Source organism: Clytia hemisphaerica, unplaced genomic scaffold, assembly GCF_902728285.1.
Source record: "Clytia hemisphaerica strain Z4C2 unplaced genomic scaffold, Clytia hemisphaerica genome assembly, whole genome shotgun sequence".
In the NCBI taxonomy this organism is placed as follows: Eukaryota; Metazoa; Cnidaria; class Hydrozoa; order Leptothecata; family Clytiidae; genus Clytia; species Clytia hemisphaerica.
The window spans coordinates 313,046-334,374 of NW_027104114.1; the positions used below are offsets into that span (position 1 = coordinate 313,046).

Genomic DNA, 21,329 nt, shown 5'->3' on the forward strand with positions numbered 1-21,329 from the left:
AAACCCAATAAGGAGAATGGCAAACCACCTGCCCCTCCTCCTGAAGGCTTATGCTGCGGGTCAGGTTGTGCTAATTGTGTTTGGATGGTTTACGCGGAAGAGTTGATGGATTTTTACCGTGATGGAGGGAAAGCCGCTCTGAAGTCTCTTGAGAAGGTCCCTGATCCGAATATCAGAGAGTTCTTAAAAATGGAGTTGAAAATGAAAATGAAATAATGAGAATCTCAAGAAATCTTTCGATTGAGTTTGAAGCTTATAGAGCAGAAGGTTTTTAATTCAAGTAGGCTATTTTTCTGTGGATTTCTGTGGTGAAAATATGGTGCTGAACTACATGTTCTAGCTAGCAATCTTGAGTTTGGATCGAAGCGAACATTGGTACCAATGCATTTTTAATTCGTCATTTAGCATACAACATTTCGACTGTAGCCGCCAATTGCCGTGTGGGCATTTTTTTGTCCGTTTTACTACCCTAAAACCGTCCCGGTCTTTTTTCGCACCTAAAGACAATAGAAAAAAGTGTTAAAAAAGGATTGGATCGAGTTTAGGGTGGTAAATTTAATAATAAAGTGGCACGCACCTAACCGCGTGAATACGGTCGAAAAGCTGTATTGGATTCGATTTCTGATTTTAGATGGGTGTAGTAAAAAAACGAACTTTTTTATAGGAATCATTGCATGTTTTGAAGCTCAGCTGTGCTTATTTTTTGGCACTTTGAGCCTCATTTTTGTTCTTACTTTTAGCCGAAAAATGGGGTATTCATAACCTATTTCTATGATTTTGCGTCTTTGTGATTTGATTATCTCAGCTATTCCAGACATCAGTTTTGTTCTTATTATAAACTTGTTCTTATGATAAAGTGTGTAGTTTAGTTTACTGATGTTTCTTTATTCGATACGAATTTTTTTGTACATCACTATTATCTATATGAAATGAATTGTACGGTAAATTAATTTTTATTTAAGGATTATTTTCACACCAGCAATGTCATTTCCTTATATATTGTACCTTGTGTCTTTTCAATGATTTGTTCTTCAAACTCAGAAACTTTATGACATCTGACATTTTTCAATATGACGTCGTGTTTATCTTTTTTAGGTTTATCCAAATATAAAATATTCAACAATACAAAACAAATACGATCTAAATTTTCGACTTTTTGATTGAGCCATGAGACCAGGCGAAGCGGCTATCAAACAAGAGTAAGTATCTTCTTTTTCATGATTAGAAGATCATTATGTCGTTTTGAATTTTTTCTTTTCGCTGATTGTTTATACTGTAGTGTCGTTCTCAGGGAAATTGCGATGTATTTATAGTCATTGTCACTTTGTCGAAAGTGTTTGAACTGAAATTCCCTTATAATCTTCTAAAATTACTTTAGATACTTGGTGATGTTAGACGAGCAACCAAAACAAAAAGAACCACCTGCTCAAAAGGAAAGTGAAGTTCCCGAAGAAAATCATGGCAAGGAAAACGAAAGCGAAAGTGCCTCGACTGAGCCTCCACCTCCCAAGAAACAAAAAACTAAAGGCCAAAACAAAGCTCGTCCTAGAACTGTTCCAAAAGTCGCGTCTGAATTTCGAATCTGTCCCAACGTTCACCGCGGCACTGTATGTCAGTATGGGGATAAGTGTAAATTTATGCACGACGTACGTGAATATATGGAGAAGAAACCTAAGGACATAGGTGAGGAGTGCATCAATTTTCAGCTGACTGGCAAATGTAAATATGGTGTCGAATGCCGATATGCGAAGAGTCATTTAACGGAAAATTATGAAAATATAGTTGTAGAAGAAAAATATAAAGAATATTTAGAAAATTATTCTGAGAAAGATCAAAATGTGTTAACGAGAGACCTAATGAACATTTTACGGAAAAAGAAATTTAAGTATGAGAAGACGAGTCAGTATTTAAAGAAAATGGCGCTGGTCGATTCGAGGCCTTCACGAGGAGAAGACGGCCAACAAAACACAAAGAATGAGATGCCTGGTGTCCCTGAAAACGTTTTAAATAACAATGAAAATACAACGGTGTCCAAGGTCAGAAATTTTTATTTTAACATTTTCAAGATGCAAGGAAAGTGTTTAGTTAATTGCTAAATTTAAAATCCTAAGGTTCTTTATTACTACCTTATCAGCCCTTTTTACCTCGGCCATAATTTAAAGCTGGCCCCTTTTACGCCGGCCCTTATTACGCCACAGCCTAATTTTGGGCTTACGCCAATTAGGGCCGTTAATAACGCCAAAATTTGTAAAAACGGCTATACTTATGCTTCAAATTAGTAAATAATGACTAAAATTTACATTAAAATGTTTTCAGTAGTAAACTGTTGGAAATTCATCGAAAATCACTGATTTTTAAATATATTAATTATTTCACTTAAGTTTTAAGTATAGAGTAAAACAATGGATAATCTTCATCTTCGAATCATACCTTAAATCCTTTAAATTGAGAAATAATGATAAAAATTAACGCCGCTTTTAGGGTAACATTGCAAAATCTTGGTCCTTTTAACGCCGGCCCTTATTACGCCACGAGCCCAAAAATAACGCCGATAAGGGCCGGTGTAAAAAGGGCCCATAAGGTTTAGCCATAGTCTTAAAGTCTCATAAGTTTTTCCCTTGAGAGAAATTCGAATGTCGAGAGTTTCCATTTTCTATTCTAGCTTTCTTCGTCAACGAACCCCCCTTTAAAGTAGTTTATAGTAGAGTATTGGGTTTCTTTTTGCCAATAATAAAACATGTCCTCTAATCTGTCAATAGTCACAAAATCATATCCCTGAAAAAGTAACCAGTCAACCGGAAGAGGCGACTCCATCCCCAGCGACAACCGTCGGATGTGTGACTGACGAAGATGTCATCAAGCTAAGACAATGTGAAAAGAAAAAGGTACTTTTTTAAAACTGAAATTTCCAAAATTATTTGAAACTAAAATTTCAAAATGTGGATAAGTTTATCTATTTGAATATCGGACTGACGAGAGAATATTCAAATTTTGTTGCGGTTCAAAGATATGTGCTTCTATGAAAAAGAAGTCAATCAAAAGGTTGGAAATTAGCCCTTTGGTATTTCAAATGCGGTATCTTCCTTTACCGCAACGACAAAGAACGCACTCTACTCAAGCTAAAAATTTGTCTCAGAGCGCTTCATCATGTTATGTCTTTTCAAACTTCCAGGTTGATTTTAAAGACAAGTTGTACTTGGCTCCTTTGACCACAGTAAGAATCAACATACTTAAGCATATCTATTGTTCTGTTAGTCTTATTTTTGAATCTACACATTCATTTTATTGATATGCAACCCTCTGTGAACACTTCAAACTTTCCCGAGCGGTAAATGGGTCCGTAAATTGAAGCACAATGGTATTTACATGTTTTTATGTTTGAAAGGCTCTCTTCAGAGAATAGGCAAGGGGGAGGAATTAATCAATGTTTTTGGTGGTGAAATTAATGTGCGTCAACCTGACTATCTTCACTTTTTCAGGTGGGAAATCTTCCTTACCGTCGAGTATGCAAACGGTTGGGAGTTGATATAACTTGTGGTGAAATGGCTATGTCTACTAATTTACTACAGGTGCGTCCGTGATTGATTTCAGAACACTATTACTCCAGGGCCTTTGATTGGTTACTTCTGTTAACTTAAAATGTGCCCGAAGTGTGGTTCTTATGTTATCTATTCCTCATTTCGACTTGGACCAATAGGGTCGTTTCAAAGAAAGGTCTCGTAAAGTAGTACCCTTTTAAGCGCTTTCCCCCTTACACCTAATGAAGCCTCTTTTGTTATTCTTCCATTTCTTACAGGGCGGTCAAGGAGAATGGGCACTACTTCGACGACACCCCTCTGAAGATGTGTTTGGCGTACAGGTAAAGTATCACATTTTGAAGCGTCCACTGTTGCACTGTTTTGAAGGAATGGCAATTTTGATATGTCTTTGAGCAAATTAAAAGAATTGCTCCTCTCCGCTTATGCTTTGTGATAGGGACATATATTTGATGAGAAGAATTGAGTTGCCATTGATATATGATTTTTAAAAAGCTTCGGAGATCTTTTCACAAAAAAAGTTTTATTTTTCCAGATATGTGGTGGTTATCCGGATAGTATGTCAAAAGTAGCGGAATTGATCAATGCGGAATGTAATGTTGATTTCATAGACATAAACATGGGTTGTCCTATCGATCTTGTTTTCAAAAAGGTAGGTAGGATGAATAAAATAGTAGAGTCTGTCGATTCTTGGTTAGAGACTGGATGATTATTCTATCAAACTTCATTGGGCAGGTGCTGGACACAATAACTAAGGACTTTCTACACTGGTAAGAAAGTCCTGAAGTATCACTGGTTACAATCATAGCAATACCTTTTCTTGTATCAGCGTTTTTCATTCTCGTTATATTCAAGGGTGAAGGAAGTGCGTTGATGGGTCGATTGAGCAAATTAGAGAAGGTTGTACGTGGTATGGTAGAGGTACACTTTGCTTTTGCTTCCTTATTTCATTTGATTTACATCTACGTTTTTCAAAACTTCTGATATGAAGTTAATATTTCGAAGCTTATCGTTTGAGGATTAGTGACTTTTTTTGAAATATCTCATATACGGTTGTATCATCTTTATTAGGATTGATTCTTTTTTGTAGGTTTCCGACATTCCTATCACAATCAAAATGCGAACAGGAATTTATGAGAACAAAAACACAGCCCATAAGGTTGTTCCAATGATCAAAGAATGGGGCGTTGGCGCTATGGCTGTATGTATATACGTTCTATAAGCCCATTTTCACTTTTTAGTGACAGGTTCAGTTTCTTTAAACTTTCATTCCAGGCTTTGATTTACGTTACTTGTCGGCCCATCCTCGTCGTTGTTTACGGCTGTTTTTTGGGATACCTGATAATAGATTTTTTTGTTGTTGACTGCATCAGCAATCTTAAAACAATCTTAATACTGTCAACCCTGAAAGATTGGCATATTTACTCCATTGCGAACTATCCCAAAATTACAGTGAATGTTATTCCATTCAGCTCCAGTCTAGTAAATATTTTATCACTTTCTCTATCACAAAGTTACACGGACGAACTCGAGAACAGAGATACACAAAAGCAGCTGATTGGGAATACATCAACCAATGCGCACAACTGTCCGACCCAATCCCTTTCTTCGGTAACAACACATTCTTCATAGATGGCCGTATGCAAATAGTTTTACTCGTCTTCTTTTTTTAACATATTTTCCGAATCCTTAAAAGTTGGACCATAATAACGCCCTCGTGAACATACATTAAAGAATTTAGTGAATTACTGTCACCCTTTTCATAGGAAACGGAGATATTTTATCCTTCGAAGATGCAAACCTTCACCGTGAAAACACCCATGTTTCTGGTTTAATGATCGCACGGTATAAATTATTTTACAAATGTCATGAAGTGGCCACCTCATCTTTTTATTCAATTGTAGGTCCTATATTAAAATCATTTTACACTCAACGCAAATAAGTGGAATGAATTCTTAACTCGAATGTCTCCTCAACTCGAACATGCTTTATGGTCCCTTCAGTTAACAAAGCCTTATAAACCTCACCCCATAACTCGAAATTTCCTTAAACGATATTGTGCTCCCCTTGCGTTACGTGTTCGAGTATTGGAAAATATATTTCCTTAATTTTTCAGAGGTGCGCTTATCAAACCTTGGATCTTCACAGAAATTAAGGAGCAAAGGTGATTTTGTACTATTTCATTGTCAGATTTTTGCTTTGTTTATTTATCCTTTAAAATTAAAAAGGGATGTCGAAGGCTTAAAGTTCATTTTAAAGTTTTACATTATTTCCAAATTAAAAAAAGAATTTCGCAGTGAATTGCTTTGTAAGGAATTCTTTTCGCGAAAAAGACCACGACTTATCGAAATTTTTTGTTTGTGGGAAGCTTCATACACAGCGGGATCTGTATTTTATTTGCATCATTTGTTATACATTTAGATCCGGATTATAACTTTTTCCATTATTTTATAGACATTGGGACATTTCTTCACACGAGCGGTTCGAGATTTTAAGAGAATATACGAATTTTGGGCTGGAACATTGGGGTTCTGATCACAAAGGAGTTGAAAATACACGAAGGTTTCTTCTAGAATGGTTGTCGTTCTTGCACAGGTGAGTTTTGATTGGCTGAAGTATCATCCTGGTAAAGTTTTTCGAGATAAATTTCATGAGAGCTTGTTTTTAGTCTACTGTATCCTCTTGTTCGGACTGGTAAGGTAAGGGTTTTTTATAATGTATTTCTGATGGACACACGAAGAAGTGTATGGGTTCCATGCCTATATGTGTTAGTGAAAATGTCGGTTTTTACGAAATTTGCTGTTCATTGTAATGAAGAAAGATAACTTAGAATTAAGTGTATGTAATTGATATAAATCCGCTGAAATCATCAAGTGCTCAAACACAAATTTTTCTTCTAGACTTTGTGTTGACTTGCTTTTGCACCACATCTTAATCAGGAGTTTTAACTTCAAAAAATGTTGTTAACTTTTGAATCGTCGTGCCAACAACAAAGTTTTGCTTAGGCTGCTTGAATTCGTACTTCTTATAGAGGATGCTTAATAGTCGGTAAATCCTCTTTCCAGAGATTTGCCGCTCTTAGCCGTTCGGCAAAGACAGTTTTTAGCTGGCGAGAGGTTAGAAAGTCAAGCCTCAGACATTACGCAATGTCTTTGAAATTGAACTTTCCCCGATACGAATTAGGCACGATTTCAAATTTTTTTACGAGTTTCAGAATTGAAGCGGTGGTTGTTTGTTGGAATTGGTTGTTGGACTTTTTGCTACTTAAGATTGACCATCTAGACTACTAGACAGGCATCACACTTGAAAATAATTACTATGTGTTACTATGATTAAAACATTTAAGAAATCTTAAGCAAATTCAACGTAGTCATAAATTATAAATCAGTTGTATTATTGTCGTTTAGGCTATGGAAAGTCAGTTGTTTTCCAAGTAGAGCCAAGGTAATTTTAGGAGTTACGTCCCGAGATTAGCAATCCAGTGCTTGTAGTATTTTCACCATTCATAGCCTTGATAAAGGATCAGATGGGGATAGTTGTATCATGGCTATTTCCTTAGGCCCAATAAGGTCGTAAACGAAGGCTGATGAATGTTTTGAAAGTATGTGTATGTTATTTGGATTTATAATTATTTCACACAAGATAAGCGTGTTTGTTAGTCTAGATTCGTCAACAAAGAAGTACTCTTAGGAGCCTAATAAATGAACACTTGGCTTGGTTCTAATTGGACCCCCCTGTTTATTAAAAGAGATCTTCATATAAGCCGTAACAATTAACAAGGAATAACATGGCTTTATTTTCAGGCGACTTTGGATAATTAACTCCTCGTTTTCTTAAACATTTATGCAAATAAACTCACATTTCCACGGACACAAATTAGTCATCAGACCCCTATACTTTTTTCATGTGTCACTCGGTAATATACCAATGTTTTGCATGAAGTTTGTCGAGAGAACTACTCCTGGCCCCTCTCTTCTGCATCCTACTACTCTTTTAAATTTCCCCATTGATTGTCTTTTAGATACATTCCAGTAGGTGTGTTAGAGCAGCCGCCACAAAAGATCAATCAACGCCCTCCAGCTTATGTTGGGCGGGATGATATGGAGACGATGCTGGCGAGTCGTAATGCAAATGATTGGGTCAAGCTCAGGTAATACAATATTTCAACTTCCTAGTACATTTTCAGCCTCTCGATGCTTGCTGATAGCCTCAATCAACGTTTATAAAGCCTGGAATGCATGAGGACTAAGTTGGATTTCAGCCTCGATTTCTATTTTCTTGGTAGCATTGGGTTTTATACACGCACCATGTTAATTTTAGATCAATTAAAACTGTTTTTAAATGAAACAAAACCTTTCTATCCTAATATGTAGTTTAGACTGTAGCAAACAGGTTATCCGTACCGCATTTTGACAGCTCAAGGGTTGTTGTTTTTTCGTGATGTCTAACTCGATGATAGCTCTCAACAATTTGGTCAGTTGGTTCACTCCCTCCATCAAGCATAACAAACAACCTGCATTTCTTGGGCCTCTGCTGTTAGAGATCAAACAATAATAATGAACTGATCAGCTTTCACCAAAAAAGCTCACAGGTTACTAATCTTCTTCTCTAGAGCTCCAGAAATTATCGAGAGTTATAAAAAACACTCCTTGAAAAGGTCCCAAAAATCACGAAAATTGAAAATTTCAAAAGGTCTTGACTTCAAGACTCGGACAAAAATTTGTTAATGGTCTTCTTTCTATATTGTTCATCCCAAAAACGGCAAAACATTTTCCTCGTAAGAGTCTATTTTCAGATCTTGGCTCGGACATTGGCTCGGCACGTCATTTCAACCTAATTTTCATAGCATCTAAAAAGCCCAAAAAATGTGGGGCTAAAGATGTTTCAATTAGTATTTGGGGGGGGGGGGGGACTGATTTACTTGGGGAGCTGAAATTTCATCATTTAATGTGGGGGCTGAAGACTTCATCTTAAAATGATGGCTTCAATTACTCAAGTTAAAGCTCGTGAAGCTGAAAGATTTTCCTCTGCGGTGCAATATTTTCAGATAAAATGACCAAAAAGTTTATCTTAACCTTCGAACTACAACAACGCAATTTACATTGAATAACCCTTTTTTCGTTAAACGTGTCGAGAGTCGAAAGAGCTTGGGCTACCAAAAATTTCATGAATTCTTTTTTTTTTTTTGGGGGGGGGGGTTAAAACTCCGGGGGACCTCATTTTTGCCTGGGAACTAAAAAAACAACATTCTACGTCACTACTTTTTCTTTGATGCATACTCGATCAATCTGGTTGAAATCAGGGAAAAACAAGTTTGTCTGTAAGTTCAAAGTCCACATTCTCATGACTCACTAATTCAATGCCTCGGAATGTAAAGTAGACCATGGTAGACCATTGAAACTAAAAAATTCCTAAAAAAAGTTCCTCGTTATGCTATTAAAGCAAGTTTCGATATTAAAGTTCACTAAAGTCATATCTTTACGGAGGAGAACCTTCTTCTGTTAGATAAGGAAATAAAAATTAAAACTACTCTCCTCCACACCTTGAACAAAGCTTCTGACTTCTTTCATGGGTGGTCGATGGAAACATATCAGGGCACATTGCTTAATATCTTCAACCATAAAGTAAAGTTTTTTCAAATACAACTGTTACGCATGATATAACACGAAATCTCGAGCTTTAAAGTCTCTACATACTTACCTATCTACTTTCTTTCCTCTTGAAACTTTTGTGTTGCTTTCCCACCATCACTAGGTGAGGAGATTAGTTGAAAGTGCACTCGACTTTTCCGCTATTGTTTATCCATATGAGAAGTTTTCTTCCGCTCTTGAAATTTTAATCATTCTACAAAAAGGGAGAATCCATGGGGGTTGGATCTTAGCGAAATGAATCCTCATTTTATCTTCTTTCTGAATCTTCTATCCTTAAATCAAGACTTTTGATTTTCTTTACGAAGTTTGATAAATGATCCATTCAAATTTAAGTTGATCTTTCCCCCGGGGAGGGGCACTCAAGGTAAGCGACCTACTAGGTGCGGCCCTTAAAGTGCGTTTTTCAGGCTTACAAATGTGCACTGTAAGAGTCGAAATGAGTAAAAATGAGAGAAAGCGCACTCTGCGTGTAAAAAGTGAGCAAAACGAAGTCTTTTGGGAAAAAAATTGGAAATCATTTACTGCCTTGAAATTAAAAAAAAATCCAGGAAAGTGCACGCAAGGCTCGATGTTTCGCCCGAATTAACTCGAATTTGACTTTTTCTCTGCGTTGTGAGGGTCCAATTTCAAAAGCCTAATATTTGGCCGCACCTGCGGTCCTTTTTAAACTGACCCGGGATCTTTCCTCTTTCCGATGCGAAAGAATTGATTTTTCTGATATTTGAACAACTTGAGGAAATTGAATTCAAACTGGTAAACTTTTTCGTGGTGCAACTAAAAAAAGAGTAAATTAAAACGTATAATCCGACAAATTCGAAAAACGCTTGAGGACAAATTAGTAATGAACAAGGAACACAATGTAGATTTGAAAATTTTGCCATTAAGTTGTTGGTACTAAAAAATGTTGTTGCTTCTAAGCATGGTTTGGCCGTTATTCCAATATCAATATTGTTCATATCATGGTGCTTGCAAAACCTCATTACCTTATATAGAAAGGTAGTTACTTCATCTTGAAAAAGCCCACTTTTGAATGTCTTGAAAACGTTAAGGAAAAAGTAACTTATATACCATCTTGAAAAACATCTTAAAATAACCTGCACAATAAACAAACACTTTAAGATTTTTTACCGTGCCTTATAGTCCATGAAAATATGTTACTAAGCAAGGGACCAAGGCGAAATCTTACTTCTGCGTAAAGCTATTACACAAACATGCAACGACGCAATATTTTGAGGCAAACATTCTGAAATTAGGGCCAAGGAAAACAGTTTTAGTCCAAAACACTCGACATTTCGAGCCCAATTTAATACCTAAAATATATTTTTTTGATTTTTTTGATATTTGCGGGTTTTCAGGATTGTGTGATACGTGACTTTTTGTTACCTAAAATCTAAATCTACAAGCATAAAATGTTTCATAAAACGTCTTACTTTCAAATTAACTGATGGTTAAAGTGAGATGTCCTGAACCAATGGCAATCGATTGGTCAAATTATGTTTAATGTATTTAAAGCCAGCCTGCAGTTTTGACCTGCAATCAAGAAGGCTAAAAACGCTGATTTACCGTCGTCCTTTTAGTCAGGATCTAAGAAATAATAATAAACGTCCTCCTTACAGAAAAACAAGTAATATAAATAAACGAGGGGGGGCTGGAAAATTTTCGAAAAATTAACAAGCGGGGGTAGGCGTTTAATTGGAACCTAAGATTAACTTGCTATTCAATTTTCGTTGGTAGGCCATGTACACGTTTTTTATAAGAACAAACTATATAAGAACAAGAGGCTTCAATCACCAAAATATTAAGAAAATGGAAAAAAAATTTCACACAATGGTGAAAATAAGAACATGTTAAGAACCTTAAAGCCTTAAAACTCAAAAAGTTAAGAACATTCGAAGGCTGCAAAAACTCTGGATGTTCTTATAAAGAGAACGTGTAATTTTTTTGATAAGCGGAAAAGTTTAACCTGTCACTTTCGAACCCGATGCTACTAAAAAAAAAATGGTAAAGAAAGTTGGCAGACTTTCCAAAAAGGTCTTTTAGGTGGGTTTTAACGTCCTTACACTTCAGATGAGTCTTGACCAAAGAAAGAAAAGTACTTAAAGAATTTTTTTTCTTTTTTGCTCACGTATGGGTTGTCCTTTAAAGTCATTTTATTTATGTACCTAAATCTGCCAAGTACATTTTCTCATCTGATAAGTATTACTTTACTAACAGTTTTTTAGCGCGAATGGATGCTTACTTTAGTCGGTAAGCATTTTAATCGGCGCATTGTTTTGTACCTCGAGAAATTTGAATCATTTTCTTTAAATTGGTATACTTTTGAAAAAGGAACCTTTGAGTCGCCTCCTTCCGACTTCTACTTTTCTACTTTTCATTAGCCTAGTTACCCTCTCATCACGCCTTGGCTTCAAATTTAACACCTTTACATTATTCTGTTCATCGCGCATTTCTCACTGGGTGGATTTTCGGGCGGGAAATAAAAGATGGGCAAAATTCCTGAAAAAGACCTGTCTAGCCCAAATATTAGTCACCCCTCGTATTTCTTGACAAGGTAGCTTTTCTCTTGAATTGATATTTTTGTGGTTCTTCTTGAGGCCTTGTATTTAGCAGTCAAACGACGTTTTATGTATATTATTCAAGATTACGTTATTTATTTTTCCGAAACGCCCAAAAAAAATCTGGACTTGGCTCTTCATATAAAAAGGGGACAAATTTCGAATGTTGAGGTCACCTTTTAATAACAAAAATGATGTACTATTGACTTAAACCATAAATGAATGATATGCCCCTTCTTAGCATCTGATTTCTAACCAATTTCAAGCCCATTTGGCGCTACATTAGCAAAGTTCTTGTTAAAGTTTGCTTTTTAACAATATGAGTGCTTGGTGACGAAGTACGTCATTTGAGACGGAAATAGATCAAGCAAGCTGCATCAAAACAAATATTTTTCCATGTTGTTTGTCACCAATAAAGTTCAAAAATGTTCGCAGAAAGTGAGCAAGTTTTTGGTGTATTTCAGCAGTATTTTGTAAGCATTTTTTTTATTAGAATTTAAATTGTCGCGATTCAAATGAAGTCTTTGACCTACTGTACTGGAGAGATATAATGATCAAAAAACATCATCTTACTGAAACGTAATTTCGAGATTTGTATTTCGAATTCATACCATTGTCCGTTCATACCCAAACCAATTACCCTATAAATCAAAGTAAATCGGTAAATGAATAATGCTTCCTGGTTTTCCCCTAAAACTTTGTCGTCTACTCCTTAAATTGTTACAAATAACCTCCTAAATGAAGTTTTCCAAGCAAGTTCATAAAAATGGTTGTACCTAATTTCTTGTTTACCAGCAGTAAAGCTTGCATTCAAACGTAATAGGTGTTTTCTTTCTATATGTTTTGCCAATTTCTGCACCCATTCGTAAAAGTATAAACAAAATTGTCGACAACAAGGCGGAAACAACAGGTGACATGGTCCAACATTAACCTCAAAAGTATTTTTCTTTAATTTTAGAAAGAAATAACAAATAAATAGACTGAAATAAACTGACACAATACATCCCCCTTTTCCGTTGGGAGCAATACCAAGTGTATACTGTTGTAACTTTAAAGAGAAATACTTTTGAGGTTAATGTTGGACCATGCCGCCTGTTGTTTCCGCCTTGTTGTCCGGTTAGTGTAAAACGCAGGTCACAGGTCACGGGTCACAGGTCACAGGTCAGTGTTGACAGGTCAGCGTTGATTACTGTGAAACACAAAAAAAATGTTTGAAAAACAGTTGTTAATGTCAATGATATAATTCCAAAGGTATTTTATTGATATAGAACTATTTTAAAGCTAAAAATCATCCCACGTGTTTACCACGTGATTTCGCGTTTTATGCCGTGCATAACACGGACCTGTGATACTTGTATTATATATTACATCTATATCACACATGCAAAAAAGTTATCCTTTCAATGTTATACGCATGTTACGAATGTTATATACAAAGAATAAAGAAATATTCGAATATCGATCTCACCTTTGCCTTATACAGCCCCTAACAGGAAAATAGCTATTTCACAATCACTAATGTCATATCTCATTTTATCTCCTGCATCACCTTGGGTATGATAACAAGAATTGATGAAAATAGCGTCAATGGGATTATTATTTTATAAATGTTTTATTATTTTTATCCCCTGCTTCGTATTTTTGATAAAATGACGTCACTATTTTCATCTCTCTAAAACAGCTCTCTTGGAGTATTTATTGTTTTCAAAACCTGTCAATCTATATCCACTTGCAGCGTTGGCATCCTATTACGCATGATAGATATTTTATTGTTAATTGGTGTACAAAACCTCATACTTCGAGATAACATCATTATTTACATAATTTAAGTGTCATTTGTTGTCAATTTTTGGGGTTGATGATTTGTCGTTTAAGTCTTCTAAATACCATATTTTGATATTACATTTCCATTACATCTATTATTTTCAGGAACTTTTGTTATGAGTTGTATGTTATGGGTTGTATGTTACGAGTGCGTTACAGTTTTCCGGTCTGTAATTTGTATGACCTGTGACCTGTGACCCGTGACCTGTGACCTGTGACCTGTGTTTTACACTAACCGCTTGTTGTCGACAATTTTGTTATGCTTTTACGAATGGGTGCAGAAATTGGCAAAAACATATAGAAAGAAAACACCTATTACGTCCGAATGCCGCCCAACCTGCCCTTCCTAAATTGGGTGGTGGCAAAGGCACGATCTAAAGATATAAGCCTTTAAAGTTTTAACTAGCGATTTTCTTCAAAAAAACTTAGAAAAAATGACCGTGGCACTTAAAGAGTTAATCACTCTGGTACATTTTTTTTTAAATTCAATTAAGCTAACAATTCTTGTTTCAGCGGATTAGAAGTCATTTTAAAATTTTGGTTTAGGTATCGTTTTGAAAATCAGGAACCAAGTGATTTGCAAAATTTTAAAAGCTAAAATTCATATAGGTCCTGAAATGTTCAAACGCCAAATTTCTGCAAAATTCCGTGCGGGACTGCAGGCCTACTTGAGGGTGCTTAAGAGTGAAATATTTCTTGCAATCGATCCATAACGTCATTTCGCGGGTTTTCTTTTGCGTGAATTTCGCATTTTAGGAGTTTAAGTGTTTTGTTGATGCCAAAGAGATGTCAGTTACTAGTATCAGATTATATCCGGCTGCAAAAACTTCTTAACTTGAGTATCTTTTACTTTCGCTTTCAATTTTCACGTAAATTCCCCTAAACAACTCACAATATTTCTTTCAAAGAAAAACACAATTCTAAATTCGGGAGGAGAAATATTTAAAATTAAAACCTGTCTCAATATAACCTGCAGCGGAGACAAATAGGCTGTAGCTCTTGATAGAGCTCGAATTGAAATAGCGGGTTTGTGCTTGTTGAAAAGATAAACATGAGTGGAATATTATCGGAAATAAAATTCCAAAAAGGTCTGAAAATGAAGATTGAAAATGAAGGAAGAAGAAGAAAATCAATTTCTTCAATAACTGTGCTATAATTATCATTTTCACACGAGTGATTCTTTGATCATCATCAGCATCATCATTTTGAAAAAAAAGAGCTGTCAAGATTTAATGACCATTCGGTTTTCTTTCGAATGTTTTGATGTTGATTTCATCAAAATAAAGGAGAGAGAAAAAAACAAGAAGAGAAAGAACAAAACATTAAAAAAGACACTCGTTCATAGTTTTCCGTATAAATAAGCTCTAGTTTAGACGGCCCATTTTTTACCCTGCCTATTCTAATTGTGAATTAAAGTGGGCATAAAGTGAGCTGTCTAAATGCCAATGCATAGCCCTCTTTTGACGTCAATGCAATGTCTTCTTTCAAACTTTTCCAGCTTTTCCAAACAAAGATTTTAACTGCCAACTTTATGCCCTCTTTCTGCCTACTCTATCAATTAGAATAGGCAGGGCAGAAAGTCGGCCGTCTAAACTAGAGCTAAGATCAAAACTCGAAAAATTGTTCCCTGTTCCGTGTAATGACCATACGTATTTTTGGACCTACCTCCGGGTACCCCGGTTAACCCATGTCCGTTCGTTCGTCCGTCCGTCCGTCTGTCTGTTACCAGCTTTTCTCAAAGTTGACTCATTATTTTTTTCTGATTTTTTGCACAATGATGCAAAATAGCAATGCCTAAAATGTGACGGAGCCCGGTTTTCGAAAAAATATATATTTGGACAAATTTGGGCCAAAAACTGCCTAAAAATAGGGTTTTTTGGACTTTGTGTATAATCCTGTTATTACTTTTTTCTGATTTTTTGTACAAAGATGGAGGGCAAGATTCTCTAAAGAATGGCTGAAGTGGTTTTTCCCGGAAAATTCTTATTCGCCTTTTAAAAGACGGATTTTAGTATTTTGGGGAAATTCCCTTTAACCAAATAAGAAAATATAGCTTTTCTCAATGTTGACTCATATTTTTTTTCTGATTTTTTGCACAATGATGCAAAATGGCAATGCCCAAAATGTGACGGAGCCAGATTTTTAAGGAAATTTTTTGGGCCAATTTGGGCCAAAAACAGCTTAAAAGGTTTTTTGGGCCTGAATGGTTTAAGTGATTCCTTTTTACCATTTTACATTATTCAACACACAAGCTTTATTTTTCCATTCTGAATTTTTGTATAATTATTGTCACTTTTTTCTTATTTTCATCTGATGTTAATCATTAGGTAGGTCCATTCAGCATGTTGCTTGTTTCCTTTGAAGCGTTTCTTGCTATTGTGCGCTGATAATCGAATTTCATTTCTCTTTCTTTCATTTTATTTTAGCGAGATGCTTCTTGGACCAGTCCCAGACAACTTCATATTCTTACCAAAACACAAAGCTAATTCCTATTCCTAAAGAACGTCAATATGGTATGCTTTTTTTTGCATTAAATTTTTGTATTTTTGATGATTATTTTTGAATATTCAAAGACATGAATTGTGTTGGATAATTTATTTTGTGTCACTTTATATTGGGTTCATTTGTAAGTTACTAAGTTTATTTTGCCCACCTTTTTTGCCAAAGTTGTAATTATCTTTTTTCGTTCGTTGTCTTTTTATGATAAGATAAGAACGTGAGGTCAATTTAGGTCATTGACAATAGACAATACCACAGCCCCTTACCTAAAACGTGCCGTTTGACGTATTTTCTTCGGATTACATTTTCTCTGGAACAGACCAGCATTAGTATACATGCATAAGCTCATTTTATGCTTCGCAAATGACTAGCTTGCTCGCTGAAACGCTTTGTTTATTTTTGCTGACATGAAACCATAATGAAATTGCATTGTTTTTCATTCACACAATCAAATTGATGCAATAAGGAGGCTCGGCTGTTCTAATTTTTGTATAAGCCTATTCTGAAAACTGAGGCTGGGATTGTTATTAATTTGTTTTCCTTATGCTTTCTTAGCATTTCTTTTGAATTAGCCCTTCGATTTTGATGTATGAGCAGGGTCTGATTACCTAATTTGTGTCACTTCAATAAGCTTGTTCACCTAAGCAAGTCCATTTTCCCGACTTTACCATTTAACCATCTCTTGAAATAAGTTTCCACTCCACTCCATATTGAGGTTTATTAATTTCGCCTTAGCGAAAGTATTACAATAGGCATGGTGCGGCGATATCGGAAGAAAATTTTGAAAACGAAAGTACTTGATACGGTGGACGAACTCACTAAAATCAATTTACAAATTACACGCTCGTATAACCACGGAAGGTTTTCTTTGGATTACGTCATTATATCTTTGTGTCTTTAGCTTCACAGTTTTGATTTTTCTTTATTTTCTTATAAGCATATACTTTATAAGAATCAAATCAATAACTCTTGTAAAGCGGTGAAATACCTTTCGGTAATCAGTTCTTACAAAGTAAACAAGGAATGGGGCACAATATGAGCATATTTATTTTTCTTATAAGCATTTACTTTATAAGAATCAAATCAATAACTCTTGATAGACGGTGATATACCTTCCGGTAATTACTTCTTACTAAGTAAACAAGGGATGGTGCAAAATAAGAGCATATTTATTTTTCTTATAAGCATATACTTTATAAGAATCAAATCAATAACTCTTGATAGACGGTGATATACCTTTCGGTAATTAGTTCTTACAAAGTAAACAAGGGACGGCGCACAATATGAGCATATTTATTTTTGTTAAAAGCATTTACTTTATAAGAATCAAATCAATAACTCTTGATAGATGGTGATTACCTTCCGGTAATTAGTTCTTACAAAGTAAACAAGGGACGGCACACAATATGAGCATATTTATTTTTCTTATAAGCATACTTTATAAGAATCAAATCAATAACTCTTGATAGACGGTGATATACCTTTCGGTAATTAGTTCTTACAAAGTAAACAAGGGATGGCGCACAATATGATCATATTTATTTTTCTTATAAGCATTTACTTTATAAGAATCAAATCAATAGCTCTTGATAGACGGTGATATACCTTTCGGTAATTAGTTCTTACAATGTAAACAAGGGACGGCGCACAATATGAGCATATTTATTTTTCTTATAAGCATTTACTTTATAAGAATCAAATCAATAGCTCTTGATAGACGGTGATATACCTTTCGGTAATTAGTTCTTACAAAGTAAACAAGGGACGGCGCACAATATGAGCATATTTATTTTTGTTATAAGCATTTACTTTATAAGAATCAAATCAATAACTCTTGTAAAGCGGTGAAATACCTTTCGGTAATCAGTTCTTACAAAGTAAACAAGGAATGGGGCACAATATGAGCATATTTATTTTTCTTATAAGCATTTACTTTATAAGAATCAAATCAATAACTCTTGATAGACGGTGATATACCTTCCGGTAATTACTTCTTACTAAGTAAACAAGGGATGGTGCAAAATAAGAGCATATTTATTTTTCTTATAAGCATATACTTTATAAGCATCCAACTCAATAACTCTTGATAGACGGTGATATACCTTTCGGTAATTAGTTCTTACAAAGTAAACAAGGGACGGCGCACAATATGAGCATATTTATTTTTGTTAAAAGCATTTACTTTATAAGAATCAAATCAATAACTCTTGATAGATGGTGATTACCTTCCGGTAATTAGTTCTTACAAAGTAAACAAGGGACGGCACACAATATGAGCATATTTATTTTTCTTATAAGCATATACTTTATAAGAATCAAATCAATAACTCTTGATAGACGGTGATATACCTTTCGGTAATTAGTTCTTACAAAGTAAACAAGGGATGGCGCACAATATGATCATATTTATTTTTCTTATAAGCATTTACTTTATAAGAATCAAATCAATAGCTCTTGATAGACGGTGATATACCTTCGGTAATTAGTTCTTACAATGTAAACAAGGGACGGCGCACAATATGAGCATATTTATTTTTCTTAAGCATTTACTTTATAAGAATCAAATCAATAACTCTTGATAGACGGTGATATACCTTTCGGTAATTAGTTCTTACAAAGTAAACAAGGGACGGCGCACAATATGAGCATATTTATTTTTGTTATAAGCATTTACTTTATAAGAATCAAATCAATAACTCTGATAGACGGTGATCTACCTTTCGTAATTAGTTCTTACAAGGTAAACAAGGATTGGGGTACAATATGAGCATATTTATTTTTGTTATAAGCATTTACTTTATAAGAATCAAATCAATAACTCTTGATAGACGGTGATATACCTTCCGGTAATTAGTTCTTACAAAGAAAACAAGGGACGGCGCACAATATGAGCATATTTATTTTTCTTATAAGCATTTACTTTATAAGAATCAAATCAATAACTCTTGATGGATGGTGATATACCTTTCGGTACTTAGTTCTTACAAAGTAAACAAGGGATGGCGTGCAATAAGAGCATATCAATTTTTTATAAGCATATACTTTATGAGAATTTTTAAAAATTAAACAGCAATTGTTCTTAAATTGGTCTTATTTTTTTAGCGATTTTAAGCCTCGTTGTTCTTGTTGTAAAATTGTTTCATCAAGGCTCGATGTAAAGTAGATTTCAGATTAGCTTCATCTACTTCTTGTTTTTCCCATGTAGTTCAAACTCTAGGCGAAATTTTCGACTTCAAGTCGTCTTGTTTTGTCTCTCTTTCGGGTGCTTATTTGATTGTGAGCCAAATATTTGAAGTGTTTTGATGTTCTTTACACCATACCTGTCAGAAAAGACTAGACAGTGTAATTAAAACCCAGCAATTAGACAAGATGTAAATAAGATGTGTTTGAAAGCTCTCAAACTTCTCTTTCTACCTTCTCGTCAACTTGTTTGTCTGTCTGTCTGTCCGCTGGTCTGGTTGTCTGTTTATCTGATTATCTGAAATAATACTTGGCAGATTAGTGTGCCCTCTTCGAAACAAGAAAATTCCCATTTGAACGAGTTATAAGAGCAATGAGACCCAAAATTTCAAAAAACTGAAACTTCAAATCATGAAGAACGGTGAAGAAGATAGTGCTCAATAACAAGTAGAGCTAAATCATTTCATATATTTCTCTTCAAATATTAAAAACAAACATTACACAGTGTTTCACGCACAAGGCGATCATCAGATGTGGATAAAAATTTTTCTAAGAACAAATTCTACTCGTAGAAATCGAAATACCTAGTCCCAAAGGGAATATCTAAATAAAGCGCTAAAATATAAAACATAATAGGATAGTGATTACATAATGTACATGATTAAAAAGTTGAAAAGGTGCAAATAAAAGCTATTTGTCCGGAGGGACTGATTTATAGTTCTTTAGAATGAATCTGTTTGTATGCCTGCATTTAGAGACTAATTCAGTTTTTTTGTTCACTAGTTTGCGTTTGGAAGTGATAATGTGAAATTTTTCTGCCAAACAAAGGTTGCACGTTTTTGTTCCATTTTTGTAGGATGCAGCTTGATCAATAATTTCCCAGGAGAGAATTGGGTCAGTGACGCCTGATCTTTTCAAATCCCAATAGTAGTTTGAGAGCTGGGTGTGGCTTGTAGCATCTTCGTGTCTCAGTGTGTATTTGTGTGTGTTCCAACGGTCCTTGAAGGTGTTGCCAGTGAGACCAATGTAAAATTTGCCCGGGTCGTTGATAGTTGATTTGATGTGACATTGGTAGATGACGTTTTTTTCAAGGCAATTTCCTTGAAGTGGACAGATATTATTCTTACGACAGTTACACGCAGGGTCGTTAGTTGTTGGATTTTGATTGTTTGAAAGCACTTTCTTATTATGTGAAGAAATTATTCTTGAAATGTTTGGTAAACAACTATAACTAACTTTCAAACCGAACAACGATATAATGTATATTAACAGAAACTCTAATCACCCACCAAATGTAATAAAATACATACCGTCTATGATCTCGGATCGAATTTCAAAAATTTCATCCAGTGAAAAAATCTTCAAAAAAGCAGCACCACAATATAACAATGCGCTTACATCAAGCGGTTACAAAGAATCAATCACCTACAAAAAACGAACAAATAATCGCCCAAGATCAAGAAAACGAAAAATTATATGGTTTAATCCACCATTCAGTTTGAATGTCAAAACTAACGTTGCAAAAAGATTTCTTGCGATCGTCGATAAGAATTTCCCAAAAAATCACAAATTTCGAAAAATCTTGAACAGAAACACTTTGAAAGTTAGTTATAGTTGTTTACCAAACATTTCAAGAATAATTTTCTTCACATATAAGAAAGTGCTTTCAAACAATCAAAATCCAACAACTAACGACCCTGCGTGTAACTGTCGTAAGAATAATATCTGTCCACTTCAAGGAAATTGCCTTGAAAAAAACGTCATCTACCAATGTCACATCAAATCAACTATCAACGACCCGGGCAAATTTTACATTGGTCTCACTGGCAACACCTTCAAGGACCGTTGGAACACACACAAATACACACTGAGACACGAAGATGCTACAAGCCACACCCAGCTCTCAAACTACTATTGGGATTTGAAAAGATCAGGCGTCACTGACCCAATTCTCTCCTGGGAAATTATTGATCAAGCTGCATCCTACAAAAATGGAACAAAAACGTGCAACCTTTGTTTGGCAGAAAAATTTCACATTATCACTTCCAAACGCAAACTAGTGAACAAAAAAACTGAATTAGTCT

At 35.0% G+C, this 21,329-nt stretch overlaps 1 protein-coding gene across 1 annotated transcript; it reads left to right on the forward strand.

The window, feature by feature from the left end:
* The first annotated feature begins 1,093 nt into the window (after window positions 1-1,093).
* On the forward strand, window positions 1,094-16,159 carry LOC136813371 (tRNA-dihydrouridine(47) synthase [NAD(P)(+)]-like). Its single transcript, XM_067069883.1, has 15 exons — window positions 1,094-1,199; window positions 1,379-2,036; window positions 2,760-2,885; window positions 3,173-3,214; window positions 3,480-3,569; window positions 3,797-3,859; window positions 4,072-4,188; window positions 4,392-4,457; window positions 4,627-4,737; window positions 5,051-5,147; window positions 5,303-5,381; window positions 5,653-5,700; window positions 5,991-6,131; window positions 7,558-7,686; window positions 15,993-16,159. The coding sequence occupies exons 1-15, from the start codon at window positions 1,168-1,170 to the stop codon at window positions 16,063-16,065; spliced, it is 1,872 nt and encodes a 623-aa protein (XP_066925984.1). The 5' UTR covers window positions 1,094-1,167; the 3' UTR covers window positions 16,066-16,159.
* Window positions 16,160-21,329: the final 5,170 nt, after the last annotated feature.